This window comes from Sapajus apella, unplaced genomic scaffold (assembly GCF_009761245.1).
Source record: "Sapajus apella isolate SASKATOON/1434 unplaced genomic scaffold, GSC_monkey_1.0 scaffold19, whole genome shotgun sequence".
Classification (NCBI taxonomy): Eukaryota; Metazoa; Chordata; class Mammalia; order Primates; family Cebidae; genus Sapajus; species Sapajus apella.
This window is the reverse complement of record NW_022436959.1, coordinates 6,710,722-6,737,612: the sequence shown is the minus strand read 5'-3', so window position 1 is coordinate 6,737,612 and position 26,891 is coordinate 6,710,722. Positions and strand designations below refer to the sequence as shown.

The window sequence follows — 26,891 nt, the reverse complement described above, 5'->3', positions numbered from 1 at the left end:
GGTCTAGAAATTCCTGTGGGTGGACTCACATAAATGCAGGAGCTCATCGACTCAGAAATACACAGAGCCATAGCTGTATAGTGATGGATAGGATTTCTCTCTCTCTCTCTCTCACACACACACACACACACACACACACACACACTTTTCTCCTCTGTGTGACACCTGTATTACCAGGCAAGGCCATCTAAGTTGTCCCTCCAATGTAAAGTCCATTGAATTTTCCTCCCTCCCTTCCTTCTATACCTCAGGGACAAAGAGTTAATTAATAACACAACTCATGTCAATTCATGACATCCTGTCATCATTGGCCCTTGAGAGTCCATCTTTCATTAACTACTGAATCAATAGAAATAATATAAAAGATGCTTAAGAAACAAATACACTCGTGACAGCCAGAGCACTGATGAATACTTATCATTACCTACGCCTTTCTCTTCTGCCATGTCTTTGACCTTCCCTTTCCCAGGTAACTACTGACCTGAATCACATCTTCATTTCCTTGCTTTTATTTTTATAAACCTTTATCAAAGCTCTATTTTCCTACAAGAAATTATTGCTTGTTGGTTTAACAGTGTGTACAAAGATTTTATGCTGCTTGTCATCTTTTAGAAGTTAACTTTTGCACTCACATTCCCGTTGTTAAGATTCCATATGTATTTCCATTGTATTGTGGAGAAGGTGAATGAAATGACTGCCCATCACTAAGGAGATACATGCTCATCTTGGCTAAATCTGGCTTTAGGTCCATCAGTAACATGGAGAAATTATTGCTTTCTGGGTATCACAAAAGCATGCTTTACAGTTCTTGCTTATTTAGCAGGCTCCATGGGTTTATCTCTGTTTTATGAAACCTGGAAAAGCATTTCCTTTGCTTTTTAAGTGATTGCAGATATTTACAATGATTGGGTCCTTATTTTGATGGCATGACTGTTTTTTATCTCCAGCATGTTTTTTTTTTTTTTTAATAAGACCTCAATCACCAGTCAAGGTCAGACAGGAGAGCAGGGCTCCCTTAGGTTGGTGAGAATGTTTCAGCTCACAGGAACATGATGTAGAGAAATCAGGTTTCCTTGTGGAGGACTGGTGGAAAAGAATGGGACACATGATGCAATCTAGTCTTTCCCAGATTTCTGGCAGCACACCCTCTGCCCTTCCACGATGACCAGATGGCCTCTTTTACTTGCCACCTTAAGATTGTGTTAAGGTTCTTTTATTCCCAGGAGCCAGCTATGTGCCTGGAGAAAGAATGCATTCCTTTACTTCTCTTGCTTAACCTTTCATTCCAATGTGAAAAAAAAAGTTTCAGGGCCAGGAAAGTGACAAAGTCACACACACACACACACACACACACACACACACACACACACACACTTTTAACCATGTCTAGCCTAAGTTTTACCCGGACCTCCGATTGGGGCAGTTGTCTCCCAGCTAGTCTCCCTGCTTTCATACAGTAAGTCCTCATTTAGCATCATCCACAGGTTTTTGGAAATTGTAGCTTTCAGAGAAGTGACATATAACAAAACCAGTGTTACAATAGGCTAATTGCTATAAATAAGAGTTGAGTTCCTGGCATACTTTTGGTCCCCAAAATATCACCAAACATCTAAATAAAGAGCAAGATGCTTCCAATATTAAACATTGGAATAAATGTAAGCTATACATATAATTAAGAAAAATTCACTTTAAAAAGTGAGATAATTACTTACCCACATATTCCAGTTCAGGGTCAAGAGTGGTCAGGGCACAAGGCCTACCCTGGAGAGGACAACATTCCATCACAGGACACACACCCACACTCATATCTGTAGACACACACATTCACTCAACATGCACACCTTTGGGATGATGGAGGAAATTCATGCAGACATGGAGAGAGCCTGCAAACTCTGCGCAGATGGTAGCCCCAGCTGGGAACTGATATTTTATTTTCCTTTCAGCGTCATAACCAAACAATGTTGAAGGAAGCGACGTTTTTGAGGATCCATTGTACTTGCCCCTCTACCATCTATTCTCAACACAAAAACTAAAGGGATCCTGTCAAACCTATGTCAGATCCTGTCTCCTCTCTGCCCAAAACTCTCCAAAGGATTCCCCTTTCAGAGGAAAAGCTGATCCCTTCTGATGACTCTATACCATCAGGCCCATTTCTGTCTCCTCTCCACTCTCTCTGGCCTCTGAATTGCACAAGCACTCAGGCTGGACACCCTCGCAGGCCCTCTGCTTTTGCCGTTTCCTCTGTCTGCAGTGCTCTTCCTACAGGTCTTTGCATAGCTCACATCCTCTCTTTCTTGCTGAAGTTCTACCATCTAAGTGACCTTACCTAGTCATCTTTTAAAAATTATAATTTCTGCTCCCCATTAAAAGTCTTCCTATATGCCTTCCATGCATTTGTTTTCTCTTTAAATCTATGATTTTTGGGGGCCAGGTGCAGTGACTCACTCCTATAATCTCAGCACGTTGGGAGGCCGAATATCTTCAAGCCATCCTCAAGGCAGGAGGATAGCTTGAGGCCAGGAGTTGAAGACCAGCCTGGGCAATGTAGTGAGACCCTATCTCTAAACAAACAAATCAACCAGCCAACCAGGTATGGTGTTGCATGCCAGTAGTCCTAGCTCCTTGGGAGGTTGAGGCAGGAGGGTCACTTGAGCTCAAAAATTTGAGCTTACAGTGAGCTATGATTGTGCCACTTGAACCCTCCCTAGGTGACAGATGAGATACTGCCTCTAAAACAAACAAACAAATGAATAAATCTATGATGCCCTTTAAACCATCTGCCATGCTCCCTATGAGTTTTCTATGCATTTACAACTTTTTCCTGTCCATCTCCCCATTTCCATCTTTCCCCATCTTCTCTCTCTAAGAAGACATATATTTTACAGTGCTAAATCTGCAGCACCCATACATCTGGCACATGGTAAGGGCTCAACAAATATTTTTTAAAAGAATAAATTAATGGAGGAGTGAATGATTTTTTTCTCTTTTCACTCTGATCTGCCTCCATGGGGGAAATCTCTTTCCTCTGACCTACTATATAACACCTACTATCTGTGATACACAACAGCAGTCCCCAACATTTTTAACACCAGGGACCAGTTGAGTGGAAGACAGTTTTTCCATGGGAGGTGGGGGGATGGTTTCGGGATGAAACTGTTCCACCACAGATCATCAGGCATTAGATTCTCATAAGGAGTGTGCAACCTAGATCCCTCGCATGTGCAGTTCAAAATAGGATCTGCAATCCTGTGAGAATCTAATGCTGTGACTGATTTGACAGGAGGTGGAGCTCAGGTGGTAATGCTCCCTTGCGGCTACTCACCTCCTGCTGTGTGGCCTGGTTCCTAACAGGCCACAGACACATACTGGTCCACAGCACGGGGGTTGGGGACCCCTGATACACAATCTCTTACCGAGTATAAATCTGTCTCATGTTATTCTTTTATTATTACACATCAGCCATCAGTGTGTCTTCACAGCTGGAACATGAGGGCCTCTGGACCAAGCATCATACTGTCTCCTGCAACGCCGCCCTTCTCTCTGTACGTATAAGAGCGTATGGCTCTTTCTCACATAGCACAACATGTTCAAAAGAGGCCTCTCAAAGAACCATCGCAGATTGAGAGGGAGAAATGCCTGGAGATTGCAGTGCAATGTGTCACATTACGGCCACGTCCTATGGAGACTGTATAGGGTGAGACAGTTGCTTCCCAAGTGTGGTGCATGTGCCAGTCAGTGGCGGTTGTAAGGTGATTTAGGTGAATGCATACCTTTCTGGTTTTGTGGTTTTTTTTTTTTTTTTTTTTGAGACGGAGTTTCGCTCTTGTTTACCCAGGCTGGAATGCAATGGCGCGATCTCGGCTCACCGCAACCTCCGCCTCCTGGGTTCAGGCAATTCTCCTGCCTCAGCCTCCTGAGTAGCTGGGATTACAGGCACGCGCCACCACGCCCAGCTGATTTTTGTATTTTTAGTAGAGACGGGGTTTCACCATGTTGACCAGGATGGTCTTGATCTCTTGACCTCGTGATCCACCCGCCTCGGCCTCCCAAAGTGCTGGGATTACAGGCGTGAGCCACCGCACCCAGCCTTGTGTTTGTTTTAATGTATATTAGAGATTTAACAAGCACATAAAACCCAAGATCTTGTGGATATTACTGCTTGGGAATATTTTCCTTTTAAAATAAATTGTAAAACATGTATGTGGATTTAAAGAAAATCATCCATAAGTAGCAGTATAGGTGTTAAGGGCTGAATTGTGTCCTTCAAAATTCCTGTGTTGAAGTCTTAATGCCTGGTACCCCAGAATGTGACAGTGTGGGATAGGATCTTTAAAGAGGTGATTGAGTGGAAATGAGGCCATTAGGGTGGACCCTACCGAAATACAACTGACGTCCTTATAAGAAGAGATTAGGACTCAGGCACACACAGAGGGCTAGACGTGAAGGTACAGGGAGAAGGTGGCCATCTATAACAGAAGCCAGGGAGAGAGGCCTCAGAAGAAACCCTCCAGCTGACACCTTGATCTCGGTCTGTAGCCCTCAGAACTGGGAGACCATACATGTGTCGTTTAAGCCACCTGGTCTGTGGTACTTTGTACGGCCCCTCAGCAAAGGAATGCAATAGGTAACATGCAGAAGTGGCAAAGATTGCGAAGGTGGAACCCAGGTGACTAAGTTTAGGGAAAATGTATCAGGCTTGATTAGAAACCCAAGTGGCAAAGAGTGTGAAGGTGGAACCCAGGTGACTAAGTTTAGGAAAAATGTATCAGGCTTGATCAGAAACCCAACTTTCCCAGTACCCAGCTGTGTGTGCCTCAGCAAAATCTTAGCCTTTCTGAGTCTCAGTGTTTAGTTTTAAAGAATGGGGCCGATAGCAACCACTTGGCCAGGAAGTTGTAAGGATTAAAAGTGCCATTGTGTCTTAAGAGCTTGGTGATCAATAAATGGCAGTCTCATTACGAGAAAGCAGGCGCTGAGGGGGTTAGGAACGTGTCCTTTAATTTCGGTGCCCAAAAGGCAGAATCCCGGGCTTCCTTGCCCCCACAGTCCAGGCCTGCCAAGGTCTGTGACGTTGGTGGTCCCAGAGGGGGCTTGTGGTGCTGAGGGTGCACCTAAGGAGGTCACTTCTTAGTCCTCCAGAAACAGGGAGGCAGACATTCTTCCCATTTTATGTCTAGGGAAATGGAGCCTCGGAGCTGGGCGGTAATCAGCCCCACGCCTCTCAGGTGACTAGGACCAGAGTGAGGACGCCGAGCCCAGAGCCCGTGGGCGGTGCCCTGGGCCGCGCATGGGCGCCCTGGCTGCGGCCTCCAACTCTGAGACGCGAGTTTGCAGGACGCTCCACCCCTTCCCGCCCGCCCCAGGGAAGGGGAGGAGTCCTCGTCGCACGGACGCCGCCGTCGCCACAGCAACGCGGCCATACTGCGCCCAACCGACTTAGCGGCCCGGGTCCGCGGCCCGGCGTGGGCCTCGCGGGCAGAGTCGGAGCCATGGACAGCCTCTACGTGGAGGAGGTGGCCGCCTCCTTGGTCAGGGAGTTCCTCAGCAGAAAGGTAACGGCTCGCCCCCTCCAAATGCCGGGCAGTGGCTCTAATTTGGGGGGACTATCGGGGTCTTTGCACCTTCAGGAAGGGAGCCCGTCCCCTGCCTGCTGCCTGCTCCTGAGATGCCCCAAAAGAGCGCCGCTTTCCCAGGACAGGGGAAACTACATTTCCCACGAGGCGTTTCTGCGGTCGCCACCAGGCGCTTCTGCAAGGCAGGATTTGAGCCCCGTTTGCTGCCCTACTGGGGCATCCGCGCTCTGAAGCGGCTTCAGCTGGGGAGGGGCTCCGGGGCCGCGTCGGGCAGGCCTGCGCCCCAGCCTGGCTGCTGGCCTCCGTGCGCGAACCACGCAAGTCGGGGTCCCGCTCAGAAAGAACTTCTCCCCAGAGGAAACCCCAAAGGCCCAGAAAAGTTCTTAACAGTCAAGCCCTTAGTCATTTTAGTCAACAGTGGGAATTCCAGTGGTTGCTTCAGTTTTTGTAAGTTTTCCTATTTTGTCCCAGGAGAGTTTTTGCAGTGTTCACAGCTGGGAAGGTCCTTGGCTGTCCATCCACCCTCAGGGTGGAGATGGGGACGTCGGTGGGGAAGGAGCTCGCTGGGGATCTTGGCATGGTAGTAGAGGGGGACACCCATCAGTTCATTCGCTCTGGATTTGGCTATCCTTGCATGTCATACTGTGCTAGGGCTCTGGGCACTTGTCTGGTATGAAAACATACACGTAATTTTTTGAATGGAAAAAAAGGGAAGGACTTTGAAGTCAAATGGAGGGGGTTCAAATATTTGCTACTAGTTTGCAGCGTGAATCTGGATGCTTTACTCATCGCCTCAATCTCCTTATCTGTAAAACACGATAGAATAAGACCCTTTTCAGATTTGTAATGAGGATTAATAATTACATGTAGGCTAGCATTGGATCTGACATATAGATACAATGTGCACTTGGGTGTTCAACTTTATACCTCCCCCCACCCTCACTGTCTCTGACACCAAACAGGTGTCCCTGAAGTGCACCTGTTTGGGAAGTGTCTTTGTGTGTTTTTATCATTTATTTGAAAAAAATTTTAAATGCATTTGGCTGTGTTTAAATGCATCTGCCCTGTTTTTATGGCGAATTGACCTTCCACCACCAAGTCCTGGCTGCATATTGGATATCAATGACACACCCTGGGAAGCTGACTGTTACCATCATTTAAGCCTGGGTCACTGAATAAAACTCTTAGAGAGGGCTTCTTCATGTTCTTTCTTTCTTGAGTATAGATGAAATCCATTGTCCTCACTGACATCTGAGCCTGCCTTGTAGCTTGACCCCAGCTTACCATCTCAATCTCATTTCCAGCCTTTCCCATGTCCACTCCACATCTGCCCCACCCCCTCACCCCGCCACTTGACATGGCCAAGTTCTCCTGGTCGCTTCTGCTTCCCATGTTTTATCTGGGCACACTAAGGCCCTAAGAGTAGAAAGGAGTTGCCCGTAGTTATTCAGAAAGTCACAGGGAGCTGGGACTGCAGCCCAGGGATACTGCTTTCTCATCGCCTTCAGTTCCAGGCAGAGACCACATGCTCCTCCCAGGGTTTTGCACAAGCAGTCATTGCACCCAGCAGTAGTAACTAAGAGAGCTGCCACCATGGTGCCAGGTATCTTCTAGGTACAGGTTCGTTTTCTCAGATCCTTGTAACAGTCCTGAAAGATAGGTGTAAGTATTCCCTTTCACATAAGAGTATCGTGAGACCAGGAGGCCAAGAAACTGCCCAGGGTGAGCGGGTCAGACCATGTCATTCCCCTGCTCAAACCCCTCTACTGGTTTCCCATTGTAATTAGACTATGAGTCTCTCTATGACTTGGCTTTGGCTACCCTCAGACCTCATCTGTGACTGCTTGCTCCACCCTCTACCCTCCAGCCACCTTGGCCTGCTTGAACTCACCAAGTGTGGTCTGCCCTCAGGGAGAGTCACCATAGTCTCCTGGAGATGGCAGGGTACACTGAGGCGACTCTTCTGCTGCCCTGGCCTCTTGGGTCTGTGGCTCCACTCCTGCTGTGACTGTGCCATCCTCCTCTGCCACCTTGCTCCATGGTCATGAGCTGGGATTTTCATTACCAATACTGTGCCCTTTCTGTAATCTCAATTCCAAGCTTCCCACCTGTCCATATTTCCAGCTTTTTCCCCTTCCTAGCCCCACGTAAACTCCTCTCCAGCCATACCCATCTATATTGCTTTGTTCCTGCCAACTTTTCACAGTTCCTCTGGCCCGCCGTAACCCTGCCTACTTCTCACCCACGCATTGTTGTAATTGCACCCTCCATAACAGGCGCAGCTCTTTTGCCATTTTCTCTCTTCATCACTTTCTGACAGTAAAATTCCATTCGTCCTGCTCCACACTTGCACCCATAGAGCTGAATGGGATTGGAGAAACACATACCACCATGTTGATGTTGTCACTCTAGGTCCATAGCCACCCGCCCCTATGATACCTTATGGGTGCTGCCTACCTGGTTTCAACTCTTCAGTCTGTTCACCTCTCAAATCCTGGATGACCGTTTCACACCTCCTCTCTCCTCAAACCCTGAAGCTCCTTCCCCATCTAATTTCACTGAGAAAACAGAAGCCATGAGAGAAGTCCAACAGGCTCCCCCCACCACACTTACTAGCCTTCCTAGGCCTGCACCGTTCACTCTGCTCTCTCTGGTGTTCCTGTGGATGAATTCTCCACACCCCTGGTTAGGCCCACCCCTCCATGTATGCCTGCCTTGTCCTGTGTGCTCAAAGATGTGGCTGTCTCCTGCACCATGCATTTCCCTCCTCTACTAGTTACTTCTATCAGCACATACACATTGCGTTCCTGCAGAATCCCATCTTGACCCTCAAACCCAGCTACAGGTTTATATTTCCCCCCTTTGTATAGAAACCCCAGAAAAGAGCAGTGTCTACTCTCATTTTAATTCTTTTCTCTGCTTTCTCAAACCCATTCTAATCAGACTTTTGTCCCCATCATTCCATGGAAACAGCTCTTGTTAGGGCTATTATTAACCTGGAGTTGTTAGTCCTTGCCCTTCTTGATCTAATGATTATGTTTGTCACAGTTGATTGTGTTTTCTGCTTGTCTCCTAGGAGACTGCCCTTCTTAGCTTTCCTCCTGCCCCTCTGGTTGCTCCCTTCATAGTCTTTGCTGGTCCCCTTTGTTTCCCTTTTCTGTGCACTCTGGTGGGCTCAAGGACTTAGTTTATGATTCTCTTTTCTTTTGTCCATTCACTCTCAAGATGTCTCAGCCAGTCTTGTGGTCTATATGCCGACAGTCTATATGCTGAAATTCCCAGATGTCTATCTCTAGCTGAGACCTCTCCCTGAACTCTTGAATTCTTCTGACTGCCTAGTCTACATTTCTACTGGGATGGCTTACAAGCATCGTAATATGTCTCTGATAGTGTTTCTCCTCACACTTCAGACACCAAATGTATGGGGAATTTTTCCTCCACACAAACTAAATCTCCAACTCCCGAGACACTAACTGGGTGTCATACAATTCAGTTCCATGCTGAAACTACCTGGAGTTAGTGGAGACCCTGCAGGTTAAGGTCTCAGTCTCATCCCCACCTCAGATGCCAGCCAGAAGTCCCAAGTTGCCACCTGAACTTCTGACCAACTAGCTATAAATTGAGGGTTTCCATAGCCCCCTACACAGTTTTAATAATGTTCTAGAATGGCTCACAGAACTCGGAGAAACACTTTTCTTACATTTACCAGTTTATTATAAAGGACACAATTCAGGAATAGCCAAATGGAAGAGATGCATATGGCCAGGTGGGGGGTCAGGGAACTTCATGGCCTCTTCAGCATGCCGCCCTCTCAGCACCAGCCTGGGAGCTCTCTGAACCCCATCGTTCAGGAAATTTTATGGTGATTCTGTTATATAGGAATGTTCGATGGAATCAATGACTATTGGTGATGAGCTCCATCTATAGCTCCTCTTCCCTCTCTGGGAGGTTGGGAGGTAGGGCTGAAAGTTCCAGCCCTCTAATCAAGGTTTGTGACCAGCCCCTGTCCTGAAGCTGTTTAGGGGTCCCCAGCCACTAGTCATCACATTAGCATACAGAAAACATTCTTATCATCCTGGAGATTCCAAGGGTTTTAGAATCTATGTGCCAGGAACTTGGGACAAAGAACAAATATTTATTTATCATAATAGTCAAAACTCAATTTCTGATTTCCTGTTCCTCCTGTGCCCATTGCAATACATGGCATCTCTGTCCTTCTAATTGCTTGGGCCAAAAACTTTGGAATTATTCTTGGCTTTTCCCATTCTTGTGCACATCATATCCAGTCCGTCAGCAAATCTGTTGGCTTTATCATCAGAGCGCATACAGAATGTAGCCACTTCTTACCACTTCTGTTGCAAACACCTTGCCCCAAGCCACCCCTGTGTTCATATGTTGTGAATTGTTCAATAGCTTCCTCAGTGGTTTCTGTTTAATCTCCTGCCTCCTACAGTTTATTTTCAACCTAGCAGCTGAGTGATCTTTTAAAAATATATCAGTTCAAAATAGCAGCCTTCCCATTTCACAAAAGCCCACAAGGCCTTTCTTTATGAGGCTCTGGGTGACTTCCGACTTCCTTACTTCCTTTCCCCTACCATGCAGCTCTAGATGCACTGGTTTTTGCAGCTGGCGCGGGGCCTTTGGACTTGCTGTTCCTTGCCTGGAGCACTTTTCTCCCAAGTGTCTGCGTGGCCTCCTCTTTTGATTCCCTCATCAATCAGTGCTGCCTTTCCTGACCACGTTTGATAAAGTAGCAGCTTATCCCCACACCCACCCCAGCCCTCTCTGTCTCCTTATCCTACGTTGTATGTTTTTCCCCCCATATCATACTGTACTTGTTGTCTCTTCCCCTATAGAATGCAAACTCCCTGAGGACTGGAACTTTGATCTGTTCACTCCTCTGCCTCTAGCAACTGGACTTATGGACTAGTGGTCCATTCCCTTTGTTTCACAGATAGGGAAACTGGAGAGGAGTGAGCATGTGGATGATGCTGAGCAAACAGCTGACCGTCTAAAACAGTGCCCTTTGTCCTTGTCTTCCCTCCTGCTTTGTCTCCCTAGTGGTGGATATTAGCAGCTGTCTATAGTAGTACACTATACATTTATTGTCTGCTTTCCCAACAGAACATCAACTGTATTCCTTCTGTCTCTCCTGCATCTAGAACAGAGCCTGGCACATAGGAGGTGCATGACAGGCGTTTGTTGGGTGAATGAAGTTTGAGTGGGCTGGATGGGACTGAGGACTGCCTGACTCCTGAGGGTACCCTTGTTCCCTACCCCAGTGGTTTCTCTCTCTCTCTCTCTCTCTCTTTCTTTCTTGTCCTTCTTTCCTTCTTTTTATTGAAGAGATAGGATCTCCCTCTTTCATCCAGGATGGAGTGCAGTGGTATAGTCATAGCTCACTGTCGCCTTGAAGTCCTGAGCTCAAAGATCCCTCCTGCCTTGGTCTCTTGAAGTTCTGGGACTGCAGGCCTATGGCATCATGCCCAGGCCCCCATAGTTTACAAATGCTGGTGTGCATCACACTGTAGGGCTGGGGCACGGGTGGGGTTTGTTAAATGTGCCAGGGCTTGCTGATTTGAGCTGTTAACAGACATAAAGAGTTATCCGTCAGAGAGGGACCCTCGTTATAGTGTGTTCCACATCGCTTTGACTGGAGGGAAAGCCATGGTTAAGCCCAGATGAAACGTGGGTGGTTGGTTTTGAACCCCACCTTTCCTTCAAATGGACTCTTCCCAATGCACCTAATCCACCTTTTTTTCCAACACATAGTGTCCATTTATTTCCATTTTCCCTTCCTTACGGCCTCCTCTTTCCTGTTTGTTTCAAAGTTGTGTTCTTACTTTTAGTTTCCCAAATTGGCCTTCTTACCTAAGCTCATGGTGGGTGTGGGTTTTGTCTTGTTTCCCCAGCATCTAGACCCTCTGTAAAATTCTGAACGCAAAGGCTCTGAGAGAAGCTGAAGCCTGTGTAGCACTGGGGGTCTGGAATCCTTTAAGAGCAAGGAACACTCCTAACACCAGGCGGAGCTGTTGGTGAGGCGTCTTCCTGCCTCTAGCCATTTGACAATCACCATGGCCCAGTGAGGTGGGCAGAAAGCAACTGCTGTGGTTGTTTTTCAAATGGAGAAGCCAGGCGTTTGTGGGGAACAGGACATTCACTTCCCCAACCCCAGATTTGCCATTGCTAGAGCACACCTCAGTTGGGCCTTGAACCTTGGTCTTTGGGTAGTTCGGGGTGGGATGATGGAAAGTGGTTTTGCTGGTGATTTAGCAGACATTTACCAAGAGCTTCCCATGGGCCTGGGTCCCAGAGTCACGGACTCACAGGCTGGGATGGTTACAACCCCTGCCTGTGATGTAATTCCATTGTGTTACCTTGGGTAAGTCAACCCCATCTCCTGGTTTCCCCATCTGAGAGTGAAGGGAATGAATATTAGCCATGTTTTTTCTTTTGTTTATTTTTAAAGCTTCATATGTTATGGTTCCAAATATAGGGCCAAACCCAGGACTCCTGTGTGGGAGCTCTGAACTCACTCCTTATTTGTGAAATGGGCTGAAAACTTCAGCCTTCACTTAGCCCATAGGGCTGTTGTAAGAATCAGAATAATATTAATAATTGCAGAGGTGATGTCAAGTGTAAAGGTTATGTGGGAGTTATCTTGGTGAACATCAGGAGTCTTTTGCTTGTGCTTTATGAGAACAGCAGGCTTTGATTTAAGATGGCAAACAGTGATTCAGATTTCTTCCCTCAGGGCTTAAAGAAGACATGTGTGACCATGGACCAGGAACGCCCACGCTCTGACCTCAGCATAAACAACAGAAATGATCTTCGAAAGGTTTTGCATCTCGAATTTCTCTATAAGGAGAACAAGGTACGTGCTTTCTAAGGTGTGGTGGGGAGTCTTGGAACTGAGTTTGGCGCTGTCAAAGCACTCATGGGCCCTGCCAGTGACAGGAGAGGCTTGAGGAGCTGCTGGCCTGCCACACTCGCGTTCAGGGAGAAAGGGACCCCCTCCAAGTGCGGACAGATCCCCAGCAGGAGTGAGTTTTCCACCTTGGTCGGCTGGTGCTGCCCACTGGTGTGTTGCGTGTGTGTGGTTGTCGGGCTCATTTTGAACAGAGCCAGTGACAGTGCTCCCTCTTCCCCACACAAGGCTATTTTTAGTAAGACTGTGCTTAAGAATATAGTATCTAGTTATACTAAAATTTTCCATTCCCCGCTTGTGTAAGAGTTTCCTTCTTCAGTTCTGAGTAATACCTTAGTCTTGAATCTCCTGTGACATATAATTTAGGTAGAGGAGGGAATTGGGTTCAGCTAACCCAGGTGCATTAGAGTCAGGAAAGCAAATGGAACTGCATTTCCGTGGGCGGGAAAGGGGGCTTCTCTGATCCCCCAGACTTGATCTCCCCCAACCTGCTGTTACAGGCTTTCGTGGCACCCTACAGGTTTCCTGTTTTTGTGTTTATCACATTGGCAATAGAATATGTGATTTAAAGTTAATATCTGCCTCCCCCAATACCTTGGGCACAGCAGAAGCCAGAAATGCAGTCTTTTTTGTTCACGATTATATCCCCATACATAAAGTGCTGTCCAATGACATAGTGAATAGTCAGTATATATTTGCGGAATAAATGAACGAATGACTATACAGTTGAACAAAGCTGCACTTTCTATTTAATTTTTTTCATCTATTATGAAGACAGAAAAAGAATTGGCCATCCAGCAAATGTTGCCTTGTGGTTGGGCATAGTGTCAGAGTCAAAAAGAAAATGATATAGTTCAGCATTTCTCACCATTTTTAAAAAAAGCAATAAAATGATATCTCATATAGAATTTCAATAGGCAAAGCAAAGAAGGGAAAATGCCCCATTTGAAGTTGGGAAAAGGAGGTCTTGCCTTCTCGGCTAGCCTCTCAGGGTCCAGCTTTAAACTACGGATAAATTTCCTCTTCTCAGGAGAGAGCTGTGAGCCAGACAGAGTTGGCTATCCAAGGTCTCACAGTCAAGTTATTAGATGAGGCTAGAATCAGCTGTTTTGATTCCCAATCCTATTGTAGGAGTGATGAGGCTGGAATCAGCTGTTTTGATTCCCAATCCTATTGTAGGAGTGATGGTCAAGCATATTTTAATTGTAATCCTTTTTTCAGATGGGACTTTAGCAGATTGTATTGGTATGGTGGTGGGACCAAGGCTATTTTTTGAGACACCCAGAGGATCCTCCGAACCACTTGAAAACTATGCAAATATGTGTCATAGGCCAGGAAGGAAGCTAGGCCAGGCTTCCCTCAATAAAGTGAAGGATGGAATTTCAGGCAAACATACAAACTAAAAACAGGTGGTACCTGCAGGAGCACTCAGGACACCAGAAATTCTCGTGTTCCCATTTGAGGAGAAATAGGCAATGGCAGCCCGGTGAAATGTATCAGAGGCTCAGTGAAGATATCAAATAGAAGGCCTTTATCCTCTGGGTCCTGGGGTGGCACACAGGCACCTCTAGCTCCTGTCCTTAGCAGGTACTTTCTAAGTCCTGTGGAAAGAATGTTGACCCAGGCAGCAGATGCTTTGCAGTCCTTTGTCTGCTGTATTCCAAGGCAGGAGAGTGGACTGTATACTTAAGGAGAATTTTGCACCTAGAATAAGATAGCTACCCAGAAATTTCAATTAACCATTCTGGTTACATTGAACTTTTAACATAAATGTACCTCATCTAATTTCCCAAAAGTGTCTTTGGCATTCAAGTTATTTTTATTCCCTCACTATAATATAGTCTCCCTAAAGTAGTTGTTATCTTAAGATACTTAAGATATTTTCATGAGCTACTGATAAGTGCCCTGATTTATACAACAATCATTAGCTGTTATACAATGAATTGGCATGTATATTTTACAGGAAAATTACTCATTAGTCTATCACATAATAATTTTGACATTCACTCAGCACAAAGCCTGATTCTGGGAAAGCCCTGCAATTTTATGTTAATATTTCCAGTAACTTGTTTTAACCTATTAGGTATAGGATATATAAAAATGCCTATGTAAATTGAGATTTTGAAAAACAATATCTAGATTCATACATAGGCTGTGCCTACTGTGAGCCAAGTGATATAAAAAAGCATAAGGTATAATCAGGCAATTCAGGGTCCTAAGTCTCTCTTATTGAGAGAAAAAGCAAGAAGGCTACAATAAATATAGTCTCTTTCCTCTAACTCTCTTCATTGTAAGCTTCATTTAATCTTAGACAAAATAGTTTCTGTTTTTATCTCTGCCTGAAAAAAATAGTAAAACTGTCCCAGATTTTGTCTGATGAATCTGCTGGGTTTGTTCTTAGTCCATGGGCTGTGGGTCTTAGTCCCAGAGTCCTGCTGCATAGATGAGAAGAGTAGGAAGAGGAAGGCTTGGCATGCCCTGAGGGCCTGCTCTGCCAAGCTCCAGGTCAGGTGCCTTGCTACTCTGCAAAATGTCTAGCCACGGCTCGGCAGGACCTGGGTGTTCCTGGGCGAGTGGGTTGGGGACTGACACATGGCTGGGTCCCTGAGGCCAGCCTGCATAGTGTTGCATGAATGGCTGTGTCTATCCGGATTACTTAGGGGAATTTAAATCTTTGCTATTCTGATTTAGTGTCAGTGGGACGTGAGAATCTGCATTTTTAAAAAACTTCTAAAAGGAACATTTTGAGTAGGCAGGGCTGGAAAATACTGGTGTCATTTAATTCCAAATTACTGAAGACTTTCATTTGCCTTTTGTTTTTAAAGTTGGGATGTAAAGTGAGTTGGTCCTGACTGCCTCTGTGCTCTTCACATTAATCATCTGCTTCAGTTGTCTCTGTCATCGCTACTGTCAGTGTTAGATGCAGGGCTTACAAACTAAAAAAAAATTCAGACCCCAAGTACTTATGAATCTGTAGGGTTAGCGTTCCCTACAGACTCCGATTTTTAAATGAAGGGATATATATTTTATAAAATTATTCCTTAGAGCAAAAAGGAGGAAATTTGCTTGGGCATGCCTCTATTTCTGTCACATTGTATTCCAATTATTTTTTGAGTGGGCTGTCTCATGCATTGGATGCTAGTTCTTTTAGGGTAGAGATTTTGTTTTTATCTCTGTGTCCCAGTCCAACACGCTACCTAACATATAATACATGGCCAGTAAATGTTGGCTGAAAGCTTGTTTGAATGAGGGAAAAGTTGATAAGCTTACTCAAAGAAGTGGGATAGTTGTCTTTTCCACTCTTCCCTGAAGCTGTACATATAATTAATGACTTTTTTTTTCTCTCCCAATGATAGGCAAAGGAAAATCCTCTGAAAACGAGCCTTGAACTCATCACCAGATACTTTCTGGATCACTTTGGAAATACGGCTAACAATTTCACTCAAGAAACCCCAATCCCTGCACTCTCAGTTCCAAAGAAAAATAACAAAGTGCCATCGAGATGCTCAGAGACCACACTGGTAAATATATATGACCTTTCAGACGAAGATGCAGGATGGAGAACATCGTTGTCAGAAACAAGCAAAGCCAGGTATCTTTTCCCATTATTCCGTTTATTACTTACCTATTGCTGCCATAACAAGTTACTATATACTTCATGGTTGTTTCGGTCACTATTCTCCAGAGGAACATAATTAATACGGTCTACACGTGTGTGTGTGTGTCTATATGCATATGTACCTGTATGTATATATAAAGAAGTGTGGCTAGGTGCAGCGGCTCACACCTGTAATCCCAGCACTTTGGGAGGCTGAGGCAGGAGGATCATTTGAGGCCGAGAGTTCGAGTCCAACCTGGATAACATAGAGAGACTCCCATGTCTACAAAAACTAAAAACAAATTAGCTGGGGTGGCAGTGTGCACATATAGTCCCAGCCACTCAGGAGCTGAGGCAGGAGGAACACGTGAGTCTAGGAGTTCGAGGCTGCAGTGAGTTAGGATCACACCACTGTAGGCTAGCTTGGGAGATGGAGTGAGAACCTGTCTCTTAAGAAAAAAAAAAAAAAGGCGTATTTTAAGGAGCTGGCTAATGGGATTGTAAAGGCTGGCAAGTCTGAAATCTGTAGGGCAGGCTGGAAATCTGGAAACTCAGACAGGATTTTTATGTTACAATCTTGAGAAAGAATTTCTTCTTTGAGAAGCCTCAGATTTTGCTCTTAAGGCCTTCACCTGATAGGATATGCCCCACCCACATCATTGAGGGTAATCTGCCTTACTTAAAGTCAACTGATTGTAAACATTAATCACATTTACAAATGCCTTCCCAGCAACAGCTAGACTGATACTTGAGTCAACAACCGGGTACCACAGCCTAGCCACATTGGCATATAAAATTTAATCCTCACAGTGGTTAAAGCAATACTAATTTATTCTCTTACAGTTCTGGAGGCCAGAAGTCTCACTGGATTAAAGACAAGGTGTCAGCAGGCCTGGTTCTGTCTGGAGGTTCTGAGGGGAAAATCCATTTTCTTTTCTTTTTTTTTTTTTTTTTTTTTTTTTTAGCTTCCAGAGGCCACCTGTGTTCCTTGACTCATGGCCCCTCCTTCCATTTTAAAGCTCATCACTCCAGCCTCTGCTTGTGTTGTTATACCTCCTAACTTTACTGCTACCTTTCACCCTCATGTTTCCTTCTAAGAAGGACCCCTGTGATTACATTGGGCACACCAGATAATCCCATTTGAAGACTCTTAATTTAATCACATCTGTAAAATCCCTTTTACTATGTAGCTAACCCACTTCTGTAGTTATCCATAAGTGGGTTAACTTATGGTTAACCCACTTATGCCCAGGGTTCCATTATTGGAACACTAAATATGTGGGAGTTATTTATATTGTACTGCTCAAGGTCATCACCAAGATCTGATTTTTCATTCATGCAAAAATTCAAAAAATTGCAACCTCTGGCATAAATGGGTTAACAGATTCCAGGAATCAGGATGTGAGTATCTTTGCAGGGGCCACTGTTCAGCTTCCTGCACTCTGTGTTTTCTAAATCTCTGCCATGGAGTGCTGTTTTTTTCCTGTTGAGGCTGTGAGAATGGACTGCTTTGAGATGGAGAACAGTTACGACTAGCTTTATTTTAAATTCCATGACCGTAAGGTTCAAGCGCTTGCTTTATTTGATTTTCTTAAAAAGAGGGGTATGGTATTCTACAAGGCAACAAAACACTGTAGAGATGGGAAAAAATCTGAAAAATAAGCCCTTTTAAAAATCTTAGGAAGAAAATGAATTGGCATTCTTGATTTAACCTCTATTATTTGGGAAACAATTAAATTATGACCTTAAGATACTGCAGTCCCCAGTAGTGAGCTTAACTTCCTGGGAATGGGTGCTTTCTTCTGGTTCCATTGAAAAGCGTTTCCCTTCCTGAGGGTCGCTGAAGCTCAGGGCATGGGTGTCCAGCTGCCAAAAGGTGGGACCATGACAAGCATTTAGCACAAGGATTTGGAGGTGTAGGGTTGTGAGGGGCTATAAAGCAGCTCTTCCTCCAAAGTACTTACTGCCTGGCTGGGAAGTGAAATATTTCTGATACAATAAAAAAGCAACTAGGAAGTTGAAGCTCCTGAGTCCCACCCAGTCACCCAAGCCAAAAATGTGGGTGTTCTTGCCTCCACCTGTCATCTTCTGCATCTGTGAGTCCTGTGAGCTCTGCACCCATAGTGATAGTAGGCACTTTCCTTCTTTCCTCCTTTCTCTGCCCACTGCAAGAGCCTCAGTTCACGCTCCCATCCTCTTTTCCTGGCTAACTTCCACAGCCCCTTCCTGGTCTCTAGGCCTCCTAGTGATCTTCCCCTCAAATCCGCCCTTGCCCTAAAATAGTGTGAGCTTTCCACAAAAGGAGTCTGGCTATGCCGCTCCCCTGCTGAAGGGCTTCAGATATTCCTTGCTGCTTTCCGGATAACCTCCTTAGAATACCATGCAAAATCCCATTCCAGAGCAGCCCCACTTCTCCCCGGAGCACCTCCTGCCTTAGAGGCCTGCCTGCTGGGGCTGGGCCCTGTCCTGAGGACCTCTTCTCTCCTGATTGGCTCAGACTCAGGTGCTGCTTTCTCTGGGAGCCTTTTGGGATTTCTTTAGGCTGGTTCCAGCCCCTTTCCTTGACATGCCACAATCACAGTACACATGTGATTGCCTGCCCACATGTGATCCAGTCCCTGGCAAGCAGCTTGGCATAGGGTAGGGGCGATACTTATTTATGCCAGAGCCCAGGGGTAGAAAATAGTTGAGTCTGTGTCATAGGAGTGCTGGCTTATGGGTGATCAGAGGTAAGATTTGCTTTGGCCTAGGTCTCTGGCTTTGTCTCGTGGGCTCTCTCACTTCCTTTGTTCTTTCTTGCTCTCTTCCTGTCCCTCGCTGTCTCTCTCGCTCTCTCTCTCTCTCTCACACACACACACACACACACACACACACACAGCCATTGGCACACTGACTCCAGCTTTAGCTGAACAGTGGGGGAATGCTGAGTTTGCACTAGGTCTTCTGGACACCTCTCAGTGGTGTCAGGCAAGGCTGGACTCCACATACCCCATGACTGTCCTGAAGGGTTATAGTTTCCCATCATCATTCAGGCCCGGAAAACTGAGGATGCTCTTTAGTCTTAAGGACTTGAGGGATCCTGTTTTGGATCATCACCTATGAATTTGTTTGCTTGTTTACTTGTCTTATTTTGTAGGGCAGACTTGCCCCGATACCAGAGTATTTTCTTTTCCTTATCTTTCATGATAAAGTGCTGGGTGATTAGAAGTCATCGTAGATTGATTAATGGACTTGCTTTGAGTACCCATTGAATGTGGAATTTGCTGTCTTTGCTACTGATTCCCTTTGGGGAGTCTGTTTTAATGGAAATACTCCTTTTTTACAGGCATGACAATCTTGATGGAGATGTACTTGGTAATTTCATATCATCTAAAAGGCCCCCACACAAAAGTAAGCCTAGGCAGACGGTCCCAGGTGAAACTCCTACGTTGGCTTCTGCATGGGAGAAGATGGACAAGCTTCACTCGTTGGAGCCTTCCTTGGATGTGAAGAGAATAGGAGAGAATTCCAGGCCAAAGTCTGGTCTGACTGTGCGAGGCATGGTGACTGGGCCCATCGCCAGCTCCCCACAGGTGGGGCTATTGCTCTTTCTGTTGTTATGAGACTGAAGGCTGAGGACTGGGCCAGGCCTAAGGCATTCTTTGGTTTATTTGGGGTACCCCACAGGATAGTCCAAGAAGGGAGCCTGTGTATGGGGATGGGAAGAAAACTCCTTCTGTTTTCTCTCTGGCTCTACTGTCAGTGCCCCATGGGGCCTTGAGCAGGTCTCCTTTCCTGCCCTTAGCTTACCCATTTTGTCTGTAAGATTTTCTATTCCTCTGCTGGGTGAGAACACCTACTCAGCTTTGTCTTTGTAATTCAGGAGTGGGGAACCTATCCAGGTTTAGAGAGTATCTTTAGGCCGGACGCAGTGACTCATGCCTGTAATCCCAGAACTTTGGGAGGCCAAGGTGGGAGAATTGCTTGAGCCTAGGAATTTGAGACCAGCCTGGAGCCTGGGCAACATAGGGAGACACTTGTCCCACCACCCTACCTCCACAAAAAATAAAAAAGTTAGCCAGGTGTGGTGGTGTGCGTCTGTAGTCCTAGCTACTCTGGAGGTTGAGTGGGGAGGATTGCCTGAGCCTGGGTGGTTGAGGCTACAGTGAACTGTGATCATGTGACTGTACTCCGGCGTGGGCAAGAGTAAGGCCCTGTCTAAAAAAAAAGAAAAAGAAAAACAGCATCTTTAAAAAAAAAATTTTAAACACAATAGTTAAAAGGGAATAAAACCCCAATCCTTATAGTTTCATTTATTCTGCTTTTTTCTCTTTCAAAAAAATTCTAAAAATTTCACATTGTTGTTTTATAGTCTTCCTTACGGGGTGACCATGGTAGAGTTCATTAGGCAGAGAGACGAAACCAAATCAGAAACAAATGTAAAAGAAGTTTGCAATACAACAAATGGAAAAGCAAAGCAAAAGCAAACACCAAACTCAAAATACCATATCAGTCACGTCAGGGAGTCTGAGCCAACCAAAACTAGGGTGTCTGTGTCCACCTGTGCTCTCACTCACCAGCTGTATGTTTAGATGTGGGCGTAGGTGCTGGCACTGTTCTCCCAGCTCATTTGTAATTAGGACAGAAAGAAGTGAGTCCTCTCCTTGCCCCTGGCTCCATCTTGTGGGGTCTTTGATCAAGGTTTTTATTTATCTTGGCTGCAGTCTATTCTATTAGACCAGCTGTCTAAGGCCCCTTAGGGCTCTGGGATTTCCGTGCTCTCGAGTCATACAGTCTTGGGGTCCAGATCAAGGAAGAGCCTGTCCATCACTGTGTAGTTCAGGCCACATCTTGATGTCATACCCCATCCTAGGTCTTCTTGTTGAAAAAGGACATTCAGAGACTGAATCCTCTCCCGAGAAAAGGGGCTAAAATGGTGAACTGTTTGGAGGAAATGAAAAGATTTGGAGATGCTTAATCTTGTGGGAGTTTGGCAGAATGTAAGAGATTTCTTCAAATTTGGAGGTAGGAATAGCCTGCCTCCATGTGAAATAAACGCTGTTTGCAATCTCCAGCTTAGTCTGTAAGCCTCCTGAGAGCAGGGCACCGTTGTGTTTCTGTGTAGTGCATGGTGTGTGCCTGCTGGCCCCATTGTTGGGTTGGGTGGTGTAGCCTTGCCTGGTGGCTCCAGACAGCACAACTGGCACCAGTGGATGGAGGCTGGTATTGGAGCCCTCCATTGGCCACAGCCGCCTCAGCAGTGGAAAAGGTTGTTTTGGAAGGGACTCGGCTAGTTGTGTGAAAGGGAAGTTAGGTAACCCATCTGCTGGGGACACTGTGGAAGGAGCCCTGCCTGGGTGAGAGTTGAGTCTACATCAGTAGTTCTTAGACTTTTAGTCTCAGGCTCTCTTTATACTCCTATTTATTGTAGAGTGCAAAGAGCTTTTGTTTATGTGGGTGTGTCTATTGCTATTTACTACATTTGAAATTAAAAGAAGTTAAAAAATATTTACTTACAAAATTATTAAAAATAAGAGCAGTAAACCTGTTAGATATAACACAGTATATTTTAATGACAAAATAACTATATTTTCCAAATCAAAAAATTTGTAAGATGAGTAGCATTGTTTTACACTTCTTTGCAAATCTCTTAATGTCTGGTTTAGTAGAAGAAAGTTCAAGCCTCATATTTGCTTCGGCATTCAGCCTGTTGCAATATGGTGTTTTGGTTGAAGTGTATGAAGAAAATCTGGCCTCACAGAGATGAGCAGTTGGCAAAGGGAAAAGTATTTTAATAGTCTTTTCAGAAAACTGGGTTATTTTTCTTTGATGCTACTTCGAAACTAGACAAGTTACAGTTTCTCAATGTGAAATCTTAAACCATATCGGTGAACTTCTTGTACCTTACCAGTTTCCCTTGGTATGTCTTGTACTTTGAATGTTTTACCTCTGTATGATTTAGTAACATAATATATTGGTCATTTGGAAAATATCAGTTACTGAGTTATATAGATCTTCCAAATGTGGACACATGTCATTAGACAAAAAGAAAATCACACCAAAAAATTGCATTCATTGATGTCACCCCCAGCTCGTCCAAGAAGTTTTTAAGTATTGCAAAGCTCTCAAGCTCACGGTGGCAGATAGAAGTTTTCCAAAATTCTAATTTTTACCTGACAGCTTGTGTTTATCACTGACAAAAATACACCATTTTTTTCCCTTGAGGTGATAGGCTCAATTGATTTTCAAGAAAATGCCTGCCAAATGCCCACGCTTGAGTCCCCATAGTTTGTCTGTCAGTGGTTCCATGAAGAAACCAGCAAGTTCTCTCGCAGCCTAGACAGTCATGCAGTGCCAGCTGCTGTCTTCCATGCTCTGAGGAATGCCTGCACGTCCCTCTCACTGTGTCACTCGGTGTTGAAGAGATGTGTGCTGGAGAGTCTAAGGGAATAATGATAAAAAAAAAAAAAAGAGGAGGTAAAAAATGATAATTTTTATGTGTCGGCATGGGCATTTCCTCAGTGAAGTCAGCACTTTATTCATCTATTTTCATTGGGAGTGTGTCGGTGGTAAAGAGGGCCTTGAGCACTAGCGGAGTTGGCGCCATTGCCTCGATTCATGCTGGGGCCCGCAGTTTTTCCCACTGTTGCCTTGTGCACAAAGTCAGCACAGTGAAAAAAGGCAAATTGTGTCATCTTACTATTAGGAAAATAGTTTTGAATTCCCTAAAACGGTCTGGGGACTCCTAGGGGTTGGTAGACTACTCTTGGAGGACCAGTGAGCCAGATGAGCACTAAGGTGCTGTCCTAGCATGACGTCCTAATCATCTAGTGTGTGCGGTGGAGATGCCGTTTATACCCGTGGTGTGAGGGAGATGGCTTGCACCTGCTTCACTGCCGAAGGCTTTGTGGCAGATTTCTTTTGGTAATTGTTTGGGGAAGTGATATCTGAAACCTGCGAAGGATGTTGAAGGATAGGTTGCTCTAGAATTTCTCCAGATTCTCTAGAAGGGACATTGTGGCCTTTGAGTACCTTGGCCATACTTATTTGTTGCTCAGGAGGAAAGAGCCAAAGATTGTTGGGTATTTCATCATTTTTACTGGATCACTTTTGTATTTAAGAATGACTTAAAAGGCTGGGCTCCCTGCAGCAGCACCGGCTCCCTGTAGCAGCGCCAGCTCCCTTGGGCTAGAAGTTCGAGTCTCCTTGGGAATGGTGACTGATGTCTTCCTCACTTTGTGCAGGGGATGCCCTGAGTGGCTTTGGGAGGAGGTTTATAGTGCTTAGTAATATCTACTTGGCCAGAACATTACAAAATTAAGCTTTCCTTATTCCAGCCCAGGCTTTACTGTTTGATCTTGGATTATTTCTCGAAATATTGAGAGGTCCAGAATTTTAAACCAAGGAAAAGCCTGGCAGGTCCGTTTTTGTTTCCCTGCCCTCCCATTAATAACAACATGAGTTCCCATTTCCTCCACTCATCTTTGTCAGTAAGGGAGGATATTTGGATATTTCTGTGGACTCCTCTAGAGTTCCTTCATTTCAAAAACTAAGCAAATCTTGAGTACCTATTAGATATAGGCTGCTGAGCTGGATTCTCTGTGAACACCAGAGGCAAATTAAGAATGACCTCTGCCACCAGGAGGGAGCTAAGACCATATGTGAGTGGGCATGGGACAAATATGCGTAGGAGTCATGAGCGTTTGCTGACTGGTGCGCTATGTCTGGCTCCGTGCCAGTACCTTGCGCGGGCCTCATGTCATCCTCCTCAGTCTTGTAGGGGAGGAGTACTACAGGTGCCTCATCCCTCATCTAACACCTTTGGGCCGGATGTATTTTGGAATTTATACTTTCTTTTTTTTTTAATTTTTGCAAAGGAAGTACAGTGCATGAGCCACACATGACATGATGCCTTTAGTAGGGTTTGTGGTAGCACCCCATAAGCAAAATCATGACTGTTTCAGCAACTACACACAGGCCTTTATTCTTTACAATAGGCCTTGGTGAATACTCATACTTTAAAAAACTGTAAGCGACCTCACAACAGTTAAGAATTTACCACAGGATTTAAAAAAAAACCTTTCATTTTCAGAGGTTTGGGGAATTATTTATTTGTTTATTTATTTGAGATGGTGTCTCGCTGACCCAGGCTGGAGTGCAGTGGTGCAATCTTGGCTCACTGCAATCTCTGCCTCCTGAGTTCAAGTGGTTCTCCTGCCTCTACCTCCCGAGTGACTGAGATTACAGTCATGCACCACCATGCCTGGCTAATTTTTTGTATTTTTAGTAGAGATGGAGTTTTACCATGTTGGCCAGGCTGGTCCTGAACTCCTGGCCTCAAGTGATCCACCTGCCTTGGCTTCCCAAAGTGCTGGGATTACAGGCGTGAGCCACTGTGCCCAGGCTGGTTTTGGGATTTAGAAATGACAGGTAGTGGATTGTGGCCTGGTTATATTTCAGGTGAGGAAATCAGGGACAGAGAAATTAGGCATCTTCCCACAGGTGACACAGCTGGTAGGTGGTGATGCAGACCGGAGTGACGGCTTTACCTGCTGTATGACCAGCTCTCTGTAATGGCTGAAAGGCTGAGGCCTGCTCTGAGGTTCTGGCAGGTGGGGTGTGCGTCACTGAAAGCACAGATGTGGGAGCATTTGAGCAGCACGTCAAAGAACAGGTGGGGAAGGAGTCAGGGGTGGGAAAAGACATTCCTGGGAGAGACATCACATCATGGGTGAATGCCTGAAGTGGGATCTGTGTTTTCCAGCTCCCTTCAAAGGGGCCCTCACTGCTTTTGTCCTTGCTCTTACAGGATTCTTTCCACAAACGCTCTCTGAGACAGTCGCCCTCCTCAAGCAGCTCCACCCAGCCCCAAGAGGAGAGCAGTAAGGTCCCTGAGCTCTTTGTCCGCACTGAGCAGGACATCCTGGCTTCTAGCAACAGCTCCCCCTCCAGGCCCTCCCTGAGTCAGCTTAGTGAACTGACCGTAGAAAAGCAGAAAACCACTGCCAGCAGCCCTCGCCATCTGCCCAGCAAAGGGCTGCCCCCGCGGGACAGGGCCAGACGGAGAGATCTTTCAGAGGACAGCCCAGCAGTGGACGACAGCACAGATGCAGACAGGACGTCTTTGAAGTTCTGCTTGCTTGGTGGTAATTCCAGGATGACCCAGGAGAGGCTGGAAAGAGCGTTCAGACGGCAGGGCAGCCAGCCCACATCTTTCAGGTGAGCGTGCTATGCAAACATGACAGCTTTTCAAAAAGAAGCTCTGCTTCTTTCATGTTGTCTAGTCCCTAATGGCTTCCAAGGGGCCGCCTTAGGTTCCTTGGTCTCTGAGAACAAGCCTGTGAGGTAACCGGCAAGGCAGAGTTGATTATGGTCAATCAAGAAGAAAACTCAACCAGAGCTCACACACCTGGAAAGCTAAAGAAGGCTCTAGACAGGGGTGTCCAGCCTTTTGGCTTCCCTGGGCCACACTGGAAGAAGAATTGTCTTGGGCCACACATTGGATATACTAACAATAGTTGATGAGCTAAAAAAAAAACACACACACACACACATAAAAACTCGATGTTTTAAGAAAGTTTATGAATTTGTGTTGGGCTGCATTCAGGGCCATCCTGGGCTGCATCCTGGGCTGCATGTGGGCTGTGGGTTAGACAAGCTTGCTTTAGCAGATGGTCCCGAAGCATACCTGCAGCAGCCTGGCCAGGCAGACGTGGGTAAGAGTTTCTTGTGGGAAGCCAGAGATGCAGTGATGAATCACCTTCACAAGGCTGTTTGGGCATTATTTCTATTTTATTTCATTTTTTTACCCTATCCTTACTTTTATTCTTTACAATAGGCCTTGATGATTCCTACATTGATCGATTTTTGAATGTTAAACCAACCTTACATTCCAAGAATAAATCTAACTTGGCTGTGATACATTATCTTTTTATGTATCATTGGATTTGATTTATTAACATTTCATGTAGGGGTTTTGTGTATAAGTTTATGAAGGAGATTGGCCTTTTCCTTTTCGTTTCTTGCAAGTAATTTCCTTTCTTGCAGCAGCTTTGTCAGATGCTGCTACCCAGATTATGCTAGAAGTGGTCCCTCTTTCTATCCCCTTGAGGAGTTAGTGTAAGATTGATGTGATTTCTTCCTTAAATATTTGGGAGAGCTTAATGGAGAAATTTTCTGACATTAAGTTGAAAGGTTTTAAATTATGTATTTAATTAAAATTTTTTTAATTCAAATTTTAACTTTCTTGTGTAAGTTTTGGCAAGTTGTTTTTCAAGGAGTTTGGCCACTTTATGTATATTTTAAACTTATTAGTATAAAATTTTGTCATTATATTATCCTCTTATTATCACTTTGAAGTTCGTCTCTGTTTCATTCCTAAGATTGATAATTTAGATTCTCTCTCTTTCTCTTAACTAGTCTTACTAGGAATTTATCAACTGTGTAATATACTCAAAGAAAACTTTTGGCATTGTGTTTGTTTTCTATTTCATTGACTTCTGCTCTTATTATTTTCTTCATTTATTCTCTTTGAGTTTAATTTGTATTATTTTGTAGTTTACTGATTCTCAGCCACTTTCTTTTGTAATATCTTTTAAAGCTGCAAATTTCTCTGTAAGTAATACTTTGTCTGTATTATATAAGTTAATATGTTACATATTCATATAACTTAGTTAAGATATTTTCTAATTCTAGTTGTGTGTGTGTGTTTTGTTTAGCCCATGGGTTGTTTAGACATGTACTGACTAATTTCATATATTTAGGGCATTTTTTTATCTTTTTTTTTTTTTTTTTTTTTTTTTTTTTTTTTTTT

General features: G+C 45.0%; 1 protein-coding gene across 4 annotated transcripts in view; it reads left to right on the top strand.

Moving 5' to 3' along the window:
• The first annotated feature begins 5,373 nt into the window (after positions 1-5,373).
• Positions 5,374-26,891, top strand: part of MINDY4 (MINDY lysine 48 deubiquitinase 4) — a 126,479-nt gene continuing 104,961 nt past the window's right edge. The window contains exons 1-6 of one of the 4 annotated variants that reach the window (XM_032286876.1): positions 5,486-5,552; positions 11,486-11,608; positions 12,328-12,447; positions 15,858-16,093; positions 19,425-19,671; positions 24,888-25,297. In XM_032286876.1, the coding sequence (XP_032142767.1) occupies positions 12,352-12,447; positions 15,858-16,093; positions 19,425-19,671; positions 24,888-25,297 (989 nt within the window). In that variant the 5' untranslated portion in view covers positions 5,486-5,552; positions 11,486-11,608; positions 12,328-12,351. Of the gene's footprint in view, positions 5,553-5,866; positions 6,021-11,485; positions 11,609-12,313; positions 12,448-15,857; positions 16,094-19,424; positions 19,672-24,887; positions 25,298-26,891 lie in introns of those variants that run through there. The other 3 variants (XM_032286874.1, XM_032286875.1, XM_032286877.1) reach the window with 3 other exon arrangements.